This window comes from Acomys russatus, chromosome 10 (genome assembly GCF_903995435.1).
Source record: "Acomys russatus chromosome 10, mAcoRus1.1, whole genome shotgun sequence".
Classification (NCBI taxonomy): Eukaryota; Metazoa; Chordata; class Mammalia; order Rodentia; family Muridae; genus Acomys; species Acomys russatus.
The window spans coordinates 49966716-49988728 of record NC_067146.1 but is presented as its reverse complement, the minus strand read 5'-3'; the positions used below and the strand labels follow the sequence as shown (position 1 = coordinate 49988728).

At 43.6% G+C, this 22013-nt stretch overlaps 2 protein-coding genes across 2 annotated transcripts in view; one reads left to right on the top strand and one right to left on the bottom strand.

The window, feature by feature from the left end:
- The window catches only part of Ccdc146 (coiled-coil domain containing 146), a 107505-nt gene that overhangs the window by 8662 nt on the left and 76830 nt on the right, over nt 1-22013 (top strand). The gene's annotated exons all lie outside the window — the stretch shown is intronic.
- Fgl2 (fibrinogen like 2) lies at nt 18129-21397 on the bottom strand. Its single transcript, XM_051152104.1, has 2 exons — nt 20750-21397; nt 18129-18924 (listed from the first exon to the last, which is right to left on the bottom strand). The coding sequence occupies exons 1-2, from the start codon at nt 21330-21332 to the stop codon at nt 18218-18220; spliced, it is 1290 nt and encodes a 429-aa protein (XP_051008061.1). The 5' UTR covers nt 21333-21397; the 3' UTR covers nt 18129-18217.

Sequence of the window (22013 nt, the reverse complement as noted above, 5' to 3'; positions counted from 1 at the left end):
TTGAGCAGGTGTTTAGATCTCTCTTTTGGTGGCCTGCAGAGTACCTTTCCATGTCAGAGGTGCTAGAACACGGAGGTGAAGGTGCTATGTAGTCACTGGCTTGACTGCTCCATGTTCACTGAGCTGTGTGGCTCTTGCCTTCAGCGGGGGTGCCTTGCTGTCAGTTTATGAAGAGAAAACTACTGTCTTGGCAAGAGCCGGGGTGCTTGGGGGATTTCCATGGGACCCTTACATCCAACAGCTCAGTTGGGTGGAGCCCTGTCCTAGTAACTGAAGCTTGGTTTGGTGACAAGGGATGGCCATCTTTCTCCCCCCCCCCCCCCATATTTGCAGGCTTCATTAGGGCTGCCTTCATGCATTATAGAAAGTTTCCACCGCACGAGGTTTCCATTACTGTCCCTCAAATGTCCTTCAACTCTAGCCATCTCTTTCCTTAGTCCCGTCCTCTCTCCACTTTCCCTTTCCACCTGAGCCTCCCATTCGCTTTCCCTGACCCCCAGCTCCAGTCCACCCATAAAATCTACTCCATCTTCCCCTCCCCGATGTTCTCCCCCCAAGTCCCTTCCTCTAACCTCTCTGGGTCTGTGGATTATAGCTTGATGATCATTTATTTAACAGCTAATATCCAGATATATGTAAACACATACTGTATTTACCTTCTGCCTGCAAATTTCATGATGTCTTTTTTTTTTTTTAAAGAGCCTAGTAAATACTGCATTATATAAATGTACCACATTTTCTTTTTCCAGAGCAGCAATGAACGGGGTTGAACAAATGTCCCTGTGGTAGGATGAAGTGTCTTTTGAGTATGTGCCCAAGAGTGGTATAGCTGGATCTTGAAGTAGATTAATTTCCATCTTTCTGAGGAACTGTCATACTAATATCGATAGTGGCTGTACAAGTTTGCACTTCCACCAGCGATGGGGGAGTGTCCCCCTTGTTCCACATTCTTGCCAGCCTGGGCTGTCATTTGTATTATTGATCTAAGCCTTTCTGACAGGTGTAAGATAGAACTCCAAAGTAGTTTTGATTTGCATTTCCCTGATGGCTAAGGATGTTGAACATTTCTTTATGTGTTTCTTGGCCATTTGAAACTCACTTCCTCTGTTGAGAATTCTCTGGTTAGAGCTCTATTCAATTTTTAAATTAGGTTATTTAAGATTTTAGGCATTTGTGTTTGTTTTGGTTTTTCAAGACAGGGTTTCTTGGCTGTCCTGGACTCACTATGTAGACCAGGCTGGCCTTGAACTCAGAGATCCATCTGACTCTGCCTCCCTGAGTGCTGGAATCACAGGTATGAGCCACCGTGCCTGGCTGGTTATTTAGTTTTTTTATATCAAGTTTCCTGGGTTCTTTATATATATATTTTAGCTGGTAAAAATCTTTTCCTGTTCTTCAGGTTTTGTCTGAATGATGGTGTACTTTGTACTTTGCCTTACAGAAGCTTTTCAGTATAACAGGGTTTAGTTGAGTGATACACTGGATAAGAATTGAGATAACAGAACAGTTATCTTAATGTACTTCAGAAATATTTACACAGTGCTCACTGTATGCCAGCACACTGCTAGGAAATGTTTATTACTGTTATTATTAAATCTACAGAAATCAAATCTGTTCCTTCAGTTCCTCTCTCCTAAGGATTTGAAAACTGATGTATGTTTGTATTTGCATGTCTGAGTATGGGTATGCCATATCTATGTGTGCTCATAAGAGGTCAGAAAATGGAGTCAGATCCTGTGGAGCTGGAGTTAGAAGCAATGGTGAGCATTCCAGCTTCGGTGCTGGGACCTGGGTCCCCTGGGAGAGTACCAAGTACTCTTAACTCCTGAGCCACCTTTTTATTTTGTCTTTTTTTTTTTTTTTTTTTTTTGGTAGTAGTGATGGAATCCAAGATATTGGGCTTGTTTGGCAAGTGCTCTGCCACTGAGCTACATCCCAGCCTCCTTCCTTTCTTTTAAACAGATCCTGTGTGTCAGGCCGTGCTAGATACCACTGGGATTCACAGATACAAAGCAAAGGAAACATTCCTGTTCCTTACAAGTTTTTTGTTTTGTTTTGTTTTTTGTTTTTGTTTTTGAGAAAGCAGCTGGAAATGTTGAACGCCAGCAACGGTGATGTGTGATTGCAGGCCTAGAAGCTGCGCTCTGTTAGACCTGAAAGGGAGGAGGAGTCACTGTGGGAAGAGGTGATATGGAGAGGGGTTTGAAGTCTGAGAGTGTAAGGCCAGAGGAAATGTGTCATCCAGGTCTATCTTTGAACTTTGCCCTCACCGATCACACATGTATTGGTACATCTGCAGGGTCAAAGGTCAAAGCAAAGGTCTCAGAACATGTTCTTCTCCCAAGCCTGACTCTCCTTTGTTCTGTCATTTGGTTCTCTTGTAAATGTCTCCTGACTTTGTCTCTATTCCCACCTGGCCACGAGACAAGACCTGATGAGTGCAGCAAGGCAGGCGCAGTAGGTAAAAGGCGTGAGCACACTTAGGAGAGACAGCAAGAAAGTACAATTCTGGACTTCCCATCTGGATAGATGGGAGTGAGGGAAGAATCTAACTTGACATTTGGAATTCTGAATTAGGAAACTGGCTAAATTACTGCACCACAAGTGTCGGAGGTAAGAACGGAACAGCAGATCTAAGAGGATTGCGTGTGGATTGAAACGTGTCCCCAGCTGGAGGGACAGGTGTGCTTCGGTCTTGACCATTTTCAGATCGCTCTGTAGAAGGACCACAACTTGCTACTTCAGAGTGTCTAACAGCACCGTCTGGCACTGTGGGCATGAACGGGCACTGCCGCTGGGTACTTGGTTCTGTGCCGTACAAACTACTACTTTTACACATCCACACATCTGCAGGGTAGGTCTTACACATTCCGTTCTCCTAAGGCTGGATTCAGATAAGTACATGTGGGAGTTTTCACTGATCTCTGAGGATGCACCGGGCTTTCTGGGACCACCAGCGCTTCCCTTGTTCTCTGGGTTAGACGTTGTGTAGCTTTACTGACCTCGAGACAATCCCTAAGGAAATGTAACATCACTTCCAAATAATATCTCCTAATTGGTTGACGCATTAATTTTAGATTAGCTAGCTGAAAACAGGTGAAGATATGATTCCCTCCCACAGTGAGCTTATCGTCAAAGGAGTTTTAAATGCGTGGTTAATTTACCTATGGTTTCTGGTAGGAGAAGGATTCTGATGTCATTCCCTCCATCCTACAGGCTTGCCCAGGCTACATGCATGCACAGAATGAGGAAGCAAGCCTGGGCCCCGCATCTTACCTTAACACTTACTGAACTTGACATCTCTCATGATGCACACGTTTAAACACTACTATTTTAGGATTTAAAACTTGGCTTTTTAAAATAAACACTATGTATAAATAGAAAAGATAAATATGTGCCGCTTTTGTTATATGTTACTAATTCCTTTTCCTTTTTCAGTTTTCACACTTCATTAATAGCTGTACTTGGAGAATGTGGGTTTTGTTTTTTTTTTTTTTTTTTAATGTGCTTTCTTTAAAAAGTCTTTCTATCTTAGTGCTGCTGGCAAGTTTTCACTTTCCATCAAACATGCAGGCAGCCTTACAAAAGTAACTTAAGATTAGATGTGGCTGTTAAGAGATTTTTAAACAGACTCATAGTTTACCAGGCAGTACTGATGGGTCTCACTGCTCTGGAAGAAGTGGTGTTAATGGGTTTTTGTTGTTGCTGCTGCTGGTGCTTATATGGAGATTTTCAATGATTTCCATTACTGAGGACAAATCTAGGATGAGGCAGGAGATACCTCAGGACTTCACAGCACAGCGTGTGTCTACTCAAAAGGGTTATTTGCATTAGCATTCCACGGCCTATCAGTCATAAAGAGTACACTGCAGGAAGGGCCAGAGAAAAGAAGGTCCCTCATGAGGTGGCCTCACTCTTGGCACCTTCAAAATGATGACATGAAGACTGGCTCTGGCCAGGAATCTAGGCTGTTTTCAGAAAAATGATCTGGGGGAAAAACTGATTAAAAGAGAGTGAGTGGGTGGGAGTCAAAAGAGCAGTAAAAATCAGGGCAGGCGAGACTCAACATTTCCTCTCCTTCCTGCCGGAAGTACTATAGTACTTCCTCATGAGTACTTCCTCGTGCTGAACATCCTCCTTGAGCAGCTACAGTATACCAGGCCCAAGGCTAAGACACAGAAAAATGTGGTGGCCACTGTGTGGCCCTCATCTGCATGGACCATTTTCCTCTCTTTTGCTTTATCTGTGTCTTGATGTTTCCTAACATAATGTGGACCTCCCGTGGTGTGTGTGTATGTGTGTGCGCGCGCGTGTATGTGTGCATGCATGTGTGTATGTGTGCGTGTGTGTGTGTATGTGTGTATGTACTGGCATGCATGTTTTTAGATTCAGTAGTTTTGTTACTTTTATTTTTCATTGATATTTTATTTGTTACGAGAACTTGATTGAACACTAAAAACAAACTTCTTGCTCGGCGTGGTGGTATAACGCTATAATCCAGCTACGAGGGAGGTAGAGACAGGCGGATCACGGTCAAGGCTACCCTGGCCGACTTATGGAGATCCTATCTCAAAAAATTCTGAAATAGCTGGAGATGTGGATCAGTGTTTGGATGCATGGCTGTGGGGAGCCCCAGGTTCCATCCTCAGAGTTGGGGGAAAGGACTTGAAACTGGGATTCTGGGGTTTTTTTGTTGTTTTGGTTTTAGTAGTTATTGCGAACAGATGTTACTTTTAAAAATAAGGGATAGGAGAAATAATTCATGCTATTGTTCTCTTCTTTAGTGAAAGAAAGAACATTCCTGGGGAGGGGTGCAGAATGAGCTTGGAAAGCTGTGGCTCTCTGAGAGTGTACATCTTGTGGAGCGCTAGAACCACTCATCTTGGGAGCTGAAGGTGGATGCTTAAGTATTGAAATCCAGAATACGCTTTTCATTCAAAAGACATGAATGCACGGTGGATGAGAGAGTGTTGCTACCCTTAGGTAGAGCCTTAGGCAATAAACAGAAACGAACAGGGTTGGGAAGAGTGTGACCATCTGGTAACCAAACTTACAGATGACACTAGCTAAACAGCACCAGAAAAAAAAGTGAAGACAGAGCTATCAGTCACTCTCTGGACAGCACTCAGGTTTTCAGGGGCTGAGCAGTGAGATCCACCCAGGCTGGGGAGTCAGAGGGCAGAATGTCCGAAGCCTCACAATAAAGTGTGTTGTAGTCTTCAATTTGCAAAATATGCACAGAGCATAAACCCAAAAAGGCCCAGAAGCATATACAGTGAAAGTCAGTCAGCCGCTGCCCATTGCATTATCTGAAGACCTCCCCCTTCCCCCCTTCCCCCTCCCCTTTTCCCCCTCCCCCCAACAGTCATTATGAGCCATCTTTCATGTCGCATAACAGGAAGTCTATGCACAAACAAGGAAGTGGTGTTTTATCACACGTACAAGTTTATTTTTATATTAGTTTATGGCTCACAAATATTTCAGTATAACTTTTAAGCAATCTGTGTCCTAAGCATTTCAGTCATTTGCAGTCTTCTTGTTTCAGTCAGAAGCAGCTTCAGTAACCTTCTATGCACCAGTTCACACTGGGATTATCGTACCAAAAGGACAAGTTCCTAATAGTGGGTTGCTGGGTCAGTGGGTTTATTTATTTTTGAATATTTATGATAAATGTGCTAATTTTTAAGTTTGTAGTGGCACTATATCCTGTTGCTTCACAAGGCTGGGCCATTTCCAGCCATAAAACTGACACTGTGTGTTCATTACTATGCCCACTTCCTCTTCCTGAGTCCCTGGCTTCAACCTCTCTGCTCTTTGTCTCTGTGTGTGTGTGTGTGTGGCGGCTCCTTTAAATGGAATCACAGGTGGTTTCTCCTTTTGCATTTGGCTTATTTCCCTTAGCACAGTGTCATCAAGTTCACCTGTGCTGGAGCAGGTGTCAGCCTTTCTCCCTATGATGATTAGCAATGCCCTGTGTGCTTAGCAGTGAACACTTGACCCGGGCCCGCTTCTTAGCTTCCCTAAACATGATATACACAACTATCTCTTCAAGATCCTGTTTGTAAAACATTGCCTTATCCCCAGAAATGGGATTGCTGGGTCATAGGCTGTATATTTAAAATGTGTCTTCATTGTCAAGGTGCCTTTCCTAGAGAGTGTAACAATTTACAGCCACAAATGGGTGTCCCTTTATTCCAACCAGCACTGTGGGCCATGTCATGTTTTTTAACTTTTTTTTTTTTTTTGAGATTATAATACAAATACATCTTTTCTCCTTTCTTTTCCTTCCCTCCAACCCTCCCATATACCCCTCCTTGCTAGCTTTCCAATTCATGGCCTCTCCTTTCATTAACTGCTATTATATATCCTGGTGTGTGTGTGTGTGTGTGTGAGAGAGAGAGAGAGAGAGAGAGGGAGAGAGAGAGAGAGATTAGAGAGAGAGAGAGAGAGAGAGAGAGAGAGAGAGAGAAAGAGAGAGAGAGAGATTTATCATAGCCCTTATATTTACTTTGAAGTGAGTAGAATGGAGCTTCTGTTTACATTTCAGACTCCTCTAAAAGATAGCACATCAGGCTAGGGGTGTTGCTCAGTTGGCACAGTGGTTGTCTAACACACACAAAGTCCTGGGTTCAGGGTTCCAAATACTGCATAAGCCTGACACAGTGACACATACCTGGCTAATCCCAGCACTTGGGAGGTAGAGACAGGAGGGTCAGGGGTTTAAGGCCATCCTCTGCTACATAGAAAACTTGAGGCCAGCCTGGGCTACATGAGATTCTCTCTCTCTCTCTCTCTCTCTCTCTCTCTCTCTCTCTCTCTCTCTCTCTCACACACACACACACACACACACACACACACACACACACACACTAATTAATACACCAATGTATTAATGTAATACTTGAAGTATGGAAGGCTAACAAATCCAGAGATGATCAGCATAGAAATATTATTTATTACTCACAGTTCCTAAGAGTGTGGATAACGTGTCACAAGGTTGGGTAGGGAGTAGATCAGGAGACAGCTGGAAAGACAGGAAGGGCTGGGGGAGAAACTTTACTAAAAAGCAGGCGAGACAGGGTGAGCAGACTTGTAGGAACAGCCAGTTAATAACCCCCGTGGGTTCTGGGGTGTTTTATCCAGGCCCTGGTGATGGTTTAGTCCTGGCTCTGAGGTGCTTGGAGCAGGAGCGTGTACACTCTGGATTAGTCAGCTTGCATTTGAAGTGTGGCTGGGGAGGAGACTTGGGGGTCAAAGGAAGGATGAAAGGAGAGAGGCAGGAAGCTGCAGGCTAGGTGACTCAGGCGTATGGAGTTATCAGGAAGAACAGACCAAGGTGTAGCTAGCTCCTGAACGCAGCAGCAGGTGGAATGCATCAGCTTTATAGAAGTTGTACCTGTGGTTAATGTAGAAGTACATCTGTGCTTCCGTGTGTGTGTGTGTGTGTGTGTGTGTGTGTGTGTGTGTGTGTGTGTGTGTGTGTGTGTGTGTGTGTATGTTTAACACTCTACTTTCCACTGATTGGCTTGAATTTTTCCTATAACTTCCTGGGAATTCTTTACATTTTTACATTATAAAGGCCTTTGTGTAGTGTGCATTCTTTTAGTTTACTGACTAGTCATTTCCTTTGTTCTTGGTGGTTTATTCCCTCTGTGGAAATTCACCTTTAAATGTGCTTGAATCAGGCAATCGTTTCTTTTCAGCTCCTGGACTTTGTTATACCTTGAGAGACCTTTGTCACTCTGAGGCTATGCATTTGTTTCCTGTGTTTTCTCATGGTACCACGAAGATCTGAGTCACATTTTAGCCTTTGCTCCATCTGGTTTAGTTAGTGTGAAGGAACCCAGTGCCAAGTCCATTATCTTCTGTGCAAAAGCTCGTTTCACATTCCCGCCCGCGTGAACCAAATGGAGGCAAACGGGGACCCCTGGATAGAGTTTGAAACATGGATGGGAGGGCACAAGAAGTAGCTCAGAATTAGATGATGGTTTTACTGCCTGTGATGGGTACAACTAAACATGGACAGGCTTTGGATAGCTTACGTCTCAATACTTTGATGGTGACGAGGGAATGCTTGGGCAAAACTAGTTCTTAGTTCTAGCCACACGTGCTAACTTTCAGTGAGTCTTTAGTTCTCTGAGCCTTGATTTAGATTTCTGATGCATTTTTCCCCCTCTCATTCCTTCTTCACAGCTGCCCCACTGCTTCGGTGGTAACCTCCTATCCTTTCAGGATAGTCTGGTCTTTTCTCTCCTCACCCCCCACCCCCCAGAATCCATGCACAGACACTCACCGTAGTCTCATCTATATCACCTCCACTCCAGAAGGACCACTGGGAAAACCTTGAATGGGCCACATATGTGCAAACCAAATCACACCGAACAGTTTCTCTCACCAGCCTTGACCCATCTGGAGGAAACACAGACTCACCTGCAGAAAGCCTTGAGAAGCCACGTGGCTCTGCTAAGGTGTCCCCTAGGGAAAAGGCAGTGTGCATTACATGCCTCGTCCTGTGCCCAACTCCCTAAAGTTCCTCATCCGCACAGGTGACTCTTCACGTCCTCTCAGACTTATTTAAAGAGCTCCCCGAGGATTGCCTTTCTGCCCTCAGGCTGGGCTTCCCTTGTGTCTCCACCCATCCTCTCCTTGACATCTTTGGCCATTCATTGTCTTATGAAGCTGTGCTCGGAGTTCTCGGCAGATGTTTCCCACCCAGCATCCCGTGGTCCTTTCCAGGTCCAGGCATAGATGTGAAGAACTGACGGGCAGCAGGAGGAGGATGCAAGTACCTGACGTTTCCCTTGCTTGCTGACAAGATGGCCACTTCCTTGCCCTCAACAGTCAAATCCCTCAGCAGTCTAATCTACCATCCCTTTTGTTCCGCCCCCCCCCCGCCCCCCAGAACACATTTGCCTCAGCCAAATTTGTCCCTAGTTTCCTAAAGCTCTGCATTTCCCATTCTGCGGTGCCTTTGCTAGGCTCCTCTTGTACTGAGGACAGGAGTGTACAGTGATTCCGATTCTAGCGGGTTTTCGGGGCCAGCTGGGGTCCCAGTCTTTTCTCCAAGCAGCCCCCTTTCCAGTGAGCACACCTCCTCCTGTAACTGGCCCCCTGTGCTGCACTTGTCTCCCTTGCTTCTTTTCTCTCCTGGCTCTCCTGCTTTCAAAGCTAATCTGAAGTGGTTGTAGGAAGCAGAGCAGGCAAGGATGTTCCCTGCAAACTCTGCCAGCTCACTGTTTTGTGTACAACTGTGATAGGTTTTCAGAAAGATTACTACACACAGCCATCACTTTTAAAGGAGACAGTTCTTCCATCTCTGAATGTAGTTTCCCTATGAAGTCAACCTGAGTTCTCAGCGACGTAAATATTTTCAATTAGAACCATCATGCAACTATCCTATCTTTTTTCACCAACTGAACCCCTCAAGGGGAATGTGGTAGGGAAGGAGTAGTTGTCAAATACTTTCCTTTCAGTGAAATTAAGTGCCCCAAGATCTAGAAAAGCGGAGTTATTCCAGTTGGGTTACAGATCTTCTCAGCTTCTCTCACCCTGCTTCTTTAACAACCCTGACATGTCTAAAGAGGTTCAGGACCACTGCAGACAGGTTGAGAATCTACCAAGCTCAGCATGTTAAACACCGACCCCATATTCAGAATGAAGCTGTCTGTCCTGTTCTGCCTCCACAGTTTCCCGCACTGTCTGGGTGCCGCTAGGTAGGTTTCTAGTAGTTGGATTAATAGGGTTTAAAAAATTGTCCAAATGTCTAGAACAATGGTGCTGTAGTTAAAAGCAGCAGCTGCTCTTCCAGAGAAACTATTCCCTGAACCCATGTGTAGGCTCTCAGCACTCTGTAACTCCAGTCCCAGGAGATCTGATGCCCTCTTTGGATTCCAAGAGCATGCATGTGCGCACGCGCGCGCACACACACACACACACACACACACACACATTCAGGCAAACACTCATGCTCATAAAATACAAAGAAATGAAGCCTCACTAATACTATTTATTTTCAAGTGATGCACTTAATGAAAATTGTTTTCTTTAACTAGTGAAAATAAGAAATTTGGCATTTGCATGAGAAGTCTTTCAGATAACTTGCAAAGTGGCTTGTGTTTAAGCAGAATGTGTCTGCCCATGAATCGTGCTGCGTAACCATGGAGCAGGCAGTGTTTGGACAGCAGGAAGACTTGTTTGCTTTTTCTGTCAGCATGGTTATAAATTTGACTTAGCCCCAGGAAGACAGTTTTTAACCCCTAAGTTAAGTAGGGACATTAACACCCTTGAAAATAGATTGATTTAAAAATATCTCCTGCCCAAGAAATTATATAATTGTTTTGATAAGATATAAACAACTTTAGCTCAAGCAAGATATTGTTTGCAGTTATTTTCTATTTTCTAAGATTTAAAAGAAAGTCAAAGGAAGAATGAAACTGAGGGTTACTGTGCGACCTTTTCCACGGAAAATTAGCCACTTCTTAAGAAATACACCAGGAGGGTCAGGAAAGCTGAAGTGGATGGTGGCCTATAAATGATTGGCAATTAGCAGAGAGAGAGAGAGAGAGAGAGAGAGAGTCTATGTATGTGTGTGTGTGTGTGTGTGTGTGTGTGTGTGTGTAGTATTGCCTCTGTGTGGAGCATTCACCACAACAAACAGAAAACACTAGAAGTGCCCTTAGAGAGTCCAGTGCACTGTTTGTGAAGACTGTCAGTCAGATTCATGTGTTGTCATCTTCATTCCAGGGTTAGCACTGTGAAACTGTGAAAGTGGCTAGGAATTTGAGTTTAGGCCACCTCTAGCTGAATAACTTTTATAAAATACTTGTGAAAGAAATAGTTTAATATCACTAACAGCTCTAAAAAAGAGAGGGAGAATAAAACCAGTATCTGCTACACTGTTCATAATCATAACAAAGGTGTACCCAGTGATATTAAATGATTTGCCAAACAAAATAATATGCTCTTGACAAACTTGGAGGTCTTGTCTCTGTGGCCCAATTCTTGTTTCTTTTGCTATAAACACGCACACACACACATACATACATACACACATGCGCATGCACGCGTGCACACACATGCACATGCACACACACACACACACACACACACACACATACACACACACTGTGTTCAGCATGGCAACACTCCCTTATGACAAGAAGGTCTATACCAGGAAGGGCAGACTCTGAGGCTGTGGTGGATCACTGCCTTCCTCTTTTATGATGAGTGATTTCCTAAGTCAAAATTAGTAGTTGCAGAATTTCATTGTGAAACACCACATGGTGTTGTTGTTGTTGTTGTTGTCGTCGTCATCATCATCTCATATGTTATATCCCAACCACAGTTTCCCCTCCCCCCTCCCCTCCCAGGCCCTCCCTACCCCCTATGTTCCCTTCAGAAAAGGGCAGGCCTCCCAGGAATAGCAACCAAACATGCATATGAAGCTGCAGGAAGACTAAGCACCTCGCCAGGGTGGGTTGGGTGCCTCTCGGTGGCCTCCCTTTCTTACAGAAGAAGGAGGGGGGAGAATGGAGGAGGGGGCATGCCGGTGGGGCTGGGAGGAGAAGAGGGAGGGGCTGGGATCAGACTGTAAGGGATTAAAAAAAAAAAAGACTAGGCACCCCTGCCATATTAAGGGTATGTGAGGCAACCCAGTAGGAGAAATGGGTCCCAAGAGATGGCAAGAGAGTCAGAGACAGCGCCCCCCCCCAACTCTGCTTTCACTCCTATTGTGAAGGCCAAGGCACACAATCATAACACATATGCAGAGGACCTAGGCCAGACCCATGCCGGCTCCCTGATTGTTTAGTCTCTGTGAACCCCTGTGGGCTCAGGTTAGTTGATTATGGGAGCTGTTTTTCTTGTAGTGTCCTTGACCCCTCTAGCTCCTATAGTCCTTCCCACTGGCTCCTATAATCTTTCCTCCCCCTTTCCCACAGGATCCCTTGAGTTCTGCCAAATGTTTGGCTGTGGGACTCTGCATCTGTTTCCATCAGTTGCTGGATGAAGCCTCTCTGATGACAGTTGTGTGAGGCTCCCATCTACAAGTATAGCAGGGCATCATTACGAATCAGTTCATTGACTTTTTCCCAGTTGTGTTTGGTTCTATCCTGGGTCTCTGGGATATGCAGCCTCTGGGTCCTGGCCCTCCGGGCAGTGTCAGGCATGGGCTTCCTCTCGTGGCATCAGCCTCAGGTTGGACCAGTCATTGGTTGGCTACTCCTACAAGTTCTGCTTTGCCTTTACCACCTTTACCTCTCTCTTGAATGCAGGATAAATTGTAGGTCCAGGGTTTTGTGCCTGGGTTGGTGTCCCAGTCCCTCCACTGGAAGCCTTGCCTGGTTACAGAAGATGGCTGGTTCAGCCTCTGTATCCCCCATTCCTAGGAGTCTTCTATAGGATCACTCATATATTCCTAGGAGTTTTCATTTCATTAGGCTTCTACCTCACCCCCAAATGTCCCCCAATTTCCAGTCATCTCTCCCAATACAAAATTAATGTTTTGCAGAATTCCATTGTGAAACACCACATTTGTTCAAAGACAGCAATTAATTCAACAAAAGAGCCTTGCTAACACCAGAGGAGATCTAAGGACATAGAACAAGACTCAACAAGAAAGCACTTTTTGCTGGCATGAAAATAAAATCCAAACCTAAAATAATCTAGAGCACATATGTGTTCAGTTCAATGGGAGTCAAATTCTGCCCTCTGATGGGTCTCCACCCATGCCTGAGACCTCTCTGGTGTAATCATAAGATGGTGGGATCCTGTTACTCCTTACCTCCAACCTCTTTCTGAGGCGAATTGGTCCAGGCTCCGCATGAAAATCTGTGTACCTGTCTACATATTTACGAGGTCATCTTGTCTGGTCCCTGGGGTTTATTACATCTGTGCCTAAGCAGTTCCCAAATGCATTTCTAAGCCCTGAGTGTCTTCCCTGAACTCCAGACTAAGGCCAATGCCAGTTATGCTTAGAAGTACTCAATGTTCACATGCTATCAGCTTCTGATTTCATCCTCCGCTGTGTTCCTCTTTCTACACGCTATCAGATAGATTCCCTCGGCAGACTACGTCCTCATTTCAGTTAGTGACAGGTCCGTCTTTCAAAGTTACTCAACCTGAAATACTGTGGTTTGCTGTGATGCCTCTATTTTTTTTAACCACCCCTAACTGACTCTGATGATCAAAGCTTGTCAGCTCTACCTCAAACAGACTTCACCATAAACACTGAAATGTGTGCTCTCAACCTCTCTGGGCAGGATTGCTGTAGGCACCATCATACTGGGGAAACCCTATAACCACAGCAAAGCAGCATCCTTTCCTAACTGGCAGCAATGATGCTCCTCCTCTATTCAAATTTTCAGCCCTCATCTACTCAGAAAGAGAGGTATCCGTGCCAGGGTATGCAAGGCCTATGTGACCTAGCACTGTGGCCCTACGCTCTGTCCTCCTGCAGACCTTTAAGCTTTTGTCTCGTCGTACTTTCTTGACCACAGCAGGCTAGACTCTGCTTTTCGCACATGGGTCCCTTTGCTGTCTCTCAAATCTGCTAACTGCTCTCCAGATGCCAAGCTTTGATGCTTCTTGCTCCCTTGGCTTGGAACTTGTTTTTCTCACGTATTTGCTCAGATATTGCTTTCTTACTCCTTTGTTTACATACCTGTATCTATGTCATCACCACAGAGAGGTCTCCCCTCCACACCCTGCACTAACTGGCACTACCTCAGACCTGCTCAGTTTTTTTATCATGAAAGTTTCTCCTCATCTAAAGTCAGGTGCAGAGTTTATCTGTGTTGGGCAGCGGTATGTCGCTACCCTCCAAGAAGACTTCCTGGAAGACAGGACACATATCTGTTAAATGAATTAAGGCAAAGTCTACACACAGGTCCTATCTCCATAAGTTTTAGAGTTTAAAGACATTTCTGGCTTCTTGGCTTTATTTACATAAGCGGCTGTTGAATATAGGTTTATGTTAATTAGGTGGGCAAACTTAGAGCCAAGCATTTGTTCTTGACTCGCCTTTGAATGGATAATTGTGGTGAGTGTGCGCATGGCAACAGCTTCCATCATTTCTAAAATGTACTCTTTCTTGTCAACGTCAGAATCTGCCTACATATTTCTTCCCTAGCATTCTGCTGATAAATATTGGCAAGGATTGTATAAAGACTTCCCCACCGGTGTGATTCGATGCTTGATATCAGAGCACACCCTTGTTAAAGATTTGTGGGTTCTAGTGAGTGGGATGGAGGAGCCTGAAGAACTTAAATAATTTCTTCAGCCAAGACAGCGGCAGTGTCTTCCAGGTAGACAAAATGAGCTTCATGAAACATTAAGGAAGGGAACCCCTCAAGCTAGAAGAGAGACACAGTCACGTTTGGGAAGTCAAGTATTCTAGGCTCTGCAAACAGACCTGTTTTCTCATTTCTGGCTCTTCATAGTCAGTAACAAAGACCATGGTAAGGGCCTGAGTTGGTAAGGGCTGCGGCTTAGCAAAGCTCTGAACGAAATGGAGGAAAGGGAAGGGAAGAGCTCAGAGTCGAGATGTTTTGCAATGGTGTCAGTAGTCTAAAAAATGATTTTAAACATCCATAAATTTTTACATGAGTAAAATCCATCTCAGATTATAACACAGTATAAGTAGTGTGAAAAAACAGTGCTTTTTCTATAGGAAATCCATTTATGAGACATTCATTGCTCAACCTGGTAATTCATTTTCATGTGCGAGACATGTGTACATAGGGACATCCCTACGGGCACTTTTAAAAGCTTGTTACTGTCATGTCCCCAGCTCTCAAACACCGAGATTCAACATGACTAACTCCTTCCCCAGTTATGACTCTGGCTTCTGAGAAATTGGCCACATAACTTTAAACTGCTTTGAGTAACAGCATTTCTGTTTCACATCTCCTTTATGCCTGTCCAAACACACTGATTTCAGTACAGAACTCAGACAATGCCTGGGTAATATATAATAATAAGATGGAGGAAAGGTAACATCCCCAAGGAGAGCCTGCCCAGAAGATAAGGCTGTTCAGGACAATGGTGACAGTGAGTCATATGCAGGTGCTCAGTGCTTTGTGTGTGTTACCTCACTTCATCCTTCTGATAAAGCTTCCAGGCACATTGAGTTCCCATTTTAACGAACCAAGTGACAACAAGTTTCTTGCCCATTCTGGTACTTATTGCAGATGGTATAGCTGCAATTCCAAGCTGGGAAGTCTGGCTCCTGAACCCCTGCTCTTAATCATGAGTGGGAAGACAGGAGGTCTCAGAGGCAGAGGATGGTATTCTAGCTAGACTGAGAGAGGAGCATAAAACAGTGTGTTCACGCACAAGGCATCCGGTAGGACACAAGAAAGTACTGGCAGAGAATGGTGCTCAAAGTATGGGCCTTGTTTACTGTAGGGTTTCATCTTAGAGGAATGGAGAAGATGTTGAAGGTTTCTAGCAGTGTGCAGCAAAATAGCAGAATCGTATTTCTGAATAGCCCCTCTGGCTATGACATGGGAAATGAGTTAGAATACAGAGAACATGAAGGAATAGCCCACCACCAGGAAGCGCTTGCACTATCCTCGGGAAGGAAGGAGTGCTAAGCCCAACCAGTAGCATCAATGATAGAAAAGAAGAGATAGAGTTAAATGCCACACAGGGAAACTGAAAATTCTGTACTGAGGATGTGTCAACAGCATTCTAAAAGGAAATGGATAATGGTGTTCCTCTATTTGCCTTGCTTCCTTTGAAAAGATAATACTCAGCGTTTTAAAAGACTCAGGGATATTATCTAGATTAAGTAAATACAGCTCAACTTTTCGGATAAGAATAGGCCTGTAAATATCACTTTACAAGCACCATTCCCACACTGAAGGATACATATGAAGATTAAATCTTATATTTTACAAGGCTTTAAAAAGGAAACATAACCTTAATTATACAGCAATGAAAATGATTTTTAAACAAGAGTTTATTGTAATTACGTAATACATTCTATCTTTAAAACTTTTTGAGGGGTGAGGGGAAGCTATTGAAATCAAGGATCAGACAATATTGTCATTCAAATGCTGCTTCTGCTTCGCATACACAAACTCTGTCCATCGGACACAGGAGTGCATTTGGCACATTACTACTCATTTAATGACAGGTGAACCAACCAACTTCCTAAGAAACTAGTTTCACTCACCATTTGTAAAGGCTGAGCAATGCTCAACAACAACATAGCAATTAGGTCAATGTTAGCCACCCAAATGGCACAAAGACTCTAGACACTTGTCTGCACACAGGGTGCGTTGTAAGCACTGCCATCGTTAGTGAACAGTCAAGGCAAAGGACTGTTTCAATAAGCAGGTTACAGATTACCAAAGTCTGCAAAATACTTTTAAGTGAGTGACGGAAAATGATTCCAAAAATAAATTTCTGTGTTAAAGAGTTTGTTAGAAAAACATCTTAGGAGTATAATAGAAAAAAAAAATGTTGATCCATTAAATGTGTAGAGATAGAGTATTTACATGGATTTATTGTTAGAAAAAGACACACTAAACATGAATATCAGGGGTTTTTGCTATAATAAGTCCATTTTATGACTAAAATGTTGTTAGACTTATAGGTTACATATAGTAAACAGGATTTGAAACACATACATTGTATAATATCAAAATCTTCTTAGTCTTTTAAAAATTATAAAAGAAATAAAATTAATTATGCCACTTACATTCAGTATTCTACCAAGTAGGCAAACAGCCTTTGAAATCTACATTTTACATTTTGGTTATTTAATTCAGCATGCATTTACCTTACTCTGGTAATTTGGTTATATTAGTGATAGCTTAATTGTTATTATATTTACCTGAAAATGTCATGTTTTATATTAAAAAAAACAATATCTTGCTCATTTTAAAGATTTTTTAACAATGGCTGCATATTTGAAAATTTAAGTAGTCAAGTCAATAACTAAACTTCCTAACTATGTTTAAAGAATAAGTAAAGTTGAATCTTTGTGAATGCAGTTTGAAAACTTGTTTGGTGTATTTGAAACCACAGCAAACCTTAAAGATCAAAGTTACTGCTTGCACATTGCATGCTGTAGAGTCCGTTACTCCATACACTTGACTACATGCCACACTTCAGGTTCTACTCAAGCGCATTTAATGTGAAGCTGGGCGGCGCTCTCTGAAACCATCCCTGTTTCCAAAGCCTTTTGATTTGATCCTTGGCATTCCAAAATGAAGGGATTGTAAAAGTTCCAAGTACTTACGTTTGGCTAAAAATATATATATTTTTTCCTTTGAATTTCTGAGAATGAAATAAGCAATCTACTATTTAGGATTAAAATATATAATATTTGAACTACTATCTCAAAGCTCATCTTAATAAATAAATTTATCCTTTAAAAAGTCAGCTTCCTAGGATTCCTTGACAATGAGTGTTGCTTTAGGCAGAGGACTGGCTTTTAATCCTTTTAGGCATAGGATAGCATAGGATGCTTTTCCCCACCATGCCATTCCCTAAGGAGGCCTTACAGTAGTCTAGCACCTTATGTTAAAAATTATTGTGCATATAGAGCAGAGGGAGATAACGAAGCAGCTTTCGCCTTCAGTGGTCTAACCGGCTACGAACAATGAATGAATTAACCATGGAACCAAAGTCTTCAGGGTTCCACTGTTTCCCCAATTTGGAGGGGGAAGAGACATATATGCCACCACATTTTAAGGTATTTTAATGCCATGTTTTACATTACATGAGTAAGTATAGCTACATATATTATGCCCCCTTCTTTTTTGAGAACTAAAATGTCTTACGTTCTTGGCCCAAAGGAACTACTACAGTTGTTGGCTACAGATGCATGAATACCTACTGTGCCCTGAAACAACTGATGTATTTTCAAATGTGCACGTTTAGGACTAGTGAAAATAAAAACTGCACATATAGAGTTCAGCCTGCTGAATAATTTAATTTTTAATTGTAAAAAAACATAATAAAAATAGTGGGAAACTTTTCAACTAATAAAAATAAAGGGTTTGTAAATATAATGGCAATATTTCCAGTGCTTCAGGCATTCCTTGTACAACAGCAACAAAGGAGTCTTTATTTTAAAAGCTGTAAAGCTTAAAAGGAAATGCTCAGCCATAGGAAAGGAGTATAAACTCAGGTGTATGGTAAGAGAGCTGAAGGAATTTGCTGCCCTCTTACATAGTGAGTACGTGGAAAGATGCACACTAGTAACTTATGGCTTGAAATTCTTGGGTCTAATCATCATCTTGACCTGCTTGAAGGAGGACTTGTAGCCACCAGGCTGTGCCTGCCTTATACCAGGCCAGGTGCCCCAGAAAATCCCATTATGGATGCCTTTGTATTTCTGGTGATAATATTTGCCATTTAAGTTTGCAGAGAGACATGCATCAAACCACCAACCTGAGCTGTAATAATGTCCACAGTTCCCAGAGGGGTACCGATCATTGTCTCTGTCTGGGGTGGTGAAATACTTCAGGTCATGGTTGTAATGTTTACTGAAACGTAAGGCATCCCCCGCTGTGCCATTGTAGTTACCGACATGTAATCGGTATTTGAGAAACTCATTAGCCACGTAAAACTGATCATACAAGGCGTACAGAGCGACGCCGTGAAAGTCTTCGAGGTCTATTCTCAAAATCATTTCCTTACTCTTGGTCAGAAGATGAATTTTATCATTCCCCAGCCAAAATTCTCGTCCAAGGTTTCCAAAGCCTGCTTTGTAGTCCTTCCACTCTCTGGTAAAGTTGGTGCTTCCGTCAAGGCGAGCCTGCAGCACTGTCCAACCTCCCCCCATGGTCTCCATGTCACAGTACACCTCAAAGCTACTGTTTCTGGGATCAGGGGTGACTCTGTAGGTCCCACTGCTTCTTTTTCCTATCACATAGTGGTCAGAGCAATCTTTGTGTATCAGATGTTGAACTGAAAGAGGGAAGAGAGAAAAGCATGGGATTTGTCAATCAAAGCTGTGCATCCGAAGAATTCTTAGACTCAAAAGCAATTTAGCTGATGGTGATAATGGAACCTGGCTCTGATATGCTCACCTGAACCTGGTTAACAGATGCTGTTAAGGCCTCAGAACCCACCGGTGTTATTAAGAACACAGGACTATCCTGGATGGTGATAAGGGTGGCAACACTACCAGCAGACAGCAACAAGAATAAGTATATGCAAGGTTGAACAAGACCAACTTCCTCCAGAAGCTCTGCCTAGCACTGGGACATGTTTGCACTGAATCTACACACCAACCTTGTGGTGTGGGTATCACTGCCAGCTTGCTTATAAAGTTATTTAGCCTCAAAGAAGATCAGTGACTTTAAACCTCTTCAAATAGGTGTTCAGTGACAGAGCTAGGGCATAAAGTTAAGTCTGCCTGACAGCTTGCTCTCATAACCATTGTGTGCTAAAGCTTAGGGGAGCCCAAGTCTCCTAGGACCACATCCTAGACAGATGGGCAAATGGTATAGGACAAGCTCCAAGTGAAGTGCCACCTTGCGGTGCGCAGCATTGCTCAGAAACTCACTCTCATTTCATTGGAGAACTGTATGAAGAGATCCAAATTTGGTTTTGAAAGACTTTTCCCAGTAATACAGCAGTGTTATCCTGAAAGTATTATTCAGGCAGGTATATATAGCCATTATTTCATAGTTTGATTTCTAGAAGAAGCAACAGGGTGACTATGCTCAGTGCAATCAGTTAATGGTTTTGTAGAGTCAGAGACTACTTGTTCTCAGTTAATTTTAATAAAAGCTTGAGTCAGGTAAAGAAAGTTTTATATAAGACACTTGGGAGGCACAAAAATCTATTGTGTGGATTTAGAACTCAAAATAATCATTTCCTAAAACTTTTAGGAGAAAAGTAAATAGTGGAATATTTTCATATCATTACAAGTTACTATGCAGTGTCATATTTAATATGTACCTTGTGATGTCACTTAAAACATGAATGTCTCCCAGGGTCATTAGTGACAGTAGTCCTTGACACAATGACCTATCGTCTCCAGGAGATTCCAAATAGAAGTGATCTCTACGATGTCCCACTAACCTCACAGTCAGGTTGAGCACACAGATCCTAATATGGAGGTGGTCTTGTAGGGTGTGGCAACCCCACCCACAGAAGTCCTAGGAGTCCAGGGATTATGGGAAGCAATGCCGTGGGCACAGTATGCAGCTAGGCTTGTGGTCTTAAATACATTAATTAATTGGGAGGTCAGAATAGATATGCCACTAAGCCTCAGAGCAAAAAGTTCTGCGCACACAAAGCTGCTTTGCATCCATGTAGAAAATCTCAGGTTCTCACTAGATAGTTGAGAATCGAGCATAGTTGATTGTTTGCTTAAAGCCTTATAAAGACCATGAGCTGCTCTGAGAAGAGACCATTGGCCACCCAAGACCTGCTTTCCAGAGACCTGTGTAAGCACAGCCGGGGCTTTCCCTCTCTATCCCGTATTCAGAGATTGAGACGGACTAAACACAGTAGCCCTGGAGGAATCAGCTTCTCCTTGTAGGTAGGTCGGCTAGCAGGGAAGCTCAGAGACTGCAAGTGGTCTGCAAGGAATACAAATAATGGGCTTTTTATAATGAGACCACTTGCCAATTCTGTGTCTCATTTGAGAAAACAGGTGTTTCTCCCGCTGCAACTTAGCAAATGAAAGGCTCATTAACTTACTCCTTCCGGTTAATGTTTATGGCCACTATCCGACTATACAGCTTTCACGAACAAACGCTAAGAACCTCATTACACCTACCCGGCTGTGACTGGACTTGTTCTTGGTTGGGGCACTTGGAACATCTGCCATCCAAACTGTTGACCACAACGGTTAGATTTGCCACTTTGTCGTCAATGTAGTTCGCGATGTTGTTCATATTTACAAGATGAAGCGTCTCCAGGCGCCCCTGCAGTCCCTGTATCTCCTCCTTTGCGTCCTTCAGCTCCGAGGACAGCTTGTTCACCTGACTCTCCAGTTCCTGGACTCGGTTGTCCTTGGCTGGCCCTGCTCCATTCCCACCAGGCTCTCCATGGTCGTCAGCCTGCAACTTGCAGTCCTGGCAAGATTTCTTCAGACTGTCGAAGGCTTCCTTGAGGGTCCGCACTTCTTTGAGCACCTCCTCTATGCTGCCGAACTGCCACGGGAGCTGGAGGGTCAGCGTGGGCAAAGTGAGCTGGACGGGGCACTGGCTCCCCTCGCACTTCCCGCTGCCCTCCAGCTTCGCCGGGCAGGCGGCCGGGGCGCTCGCATCCTCCAGCTGCCCAGTCAGGTTGTGCGCCACCGCCGCTCGGCAGGCAGCGAGGACCGCGGAGCTCAGCCAGAACCAGCCAGGAAGCCTCATCCTTGCTGTGCCTGCAGCCCAGCCCAACCCAGCGCTTTAATAGCCACAGCTGCCTGACTCAGGCTTTCTGTGTTCCCAGAAAAGGGCGGGCACGTTTGCATCACAGTCTCAGAAGCCGCGCGGTGGAGCGACAGGAGAGGAGGAGAGGGTCTTCTGCAAGTGCAGCTGGCAAAAGGCAGTCATCCTTTGTCAGTCAAAACCACTCATAACAGAATGTCTGCCGTGGGTTGTATTGCATTTTTGTTTGAGTTTAAAAGTCCTAAATGTCTGTGAGCTTCTTCCCACTAAGCATGACTAAGATGGAGATGATTTTGTGTCCCTACTAGTTTGGGGCATCAAAGACGTCCTGTTTCTTTTTGAAGGCTAGACTTTCCGCGAATTTGGATTATCTCTCTTCTTTTTCTTCTTCTTCTTCTTCTTCTTCTTCTTCTTCTTCTTCTTCTTCTTCTTCTTCCTCTCTCTCTCTCTCTCTCTCTCTCTCTCTCTCAAAGAAGAAGAAGAAGAAGAAGAAGAAGAAGAAGAAAGAAGAAGAAAGAAGAAGAAAGAAGAAGAAGAAGAAGAAGAAGAAGAAGAAGAAGAAGAAAACCAGAAGAAGAAAATAATGCTGCCTTTTAGCATAGGATTTATAATCATCAGCGTTTAAACCACTTGGAAGCGCATCACTCTTGCATCACAGCGAGT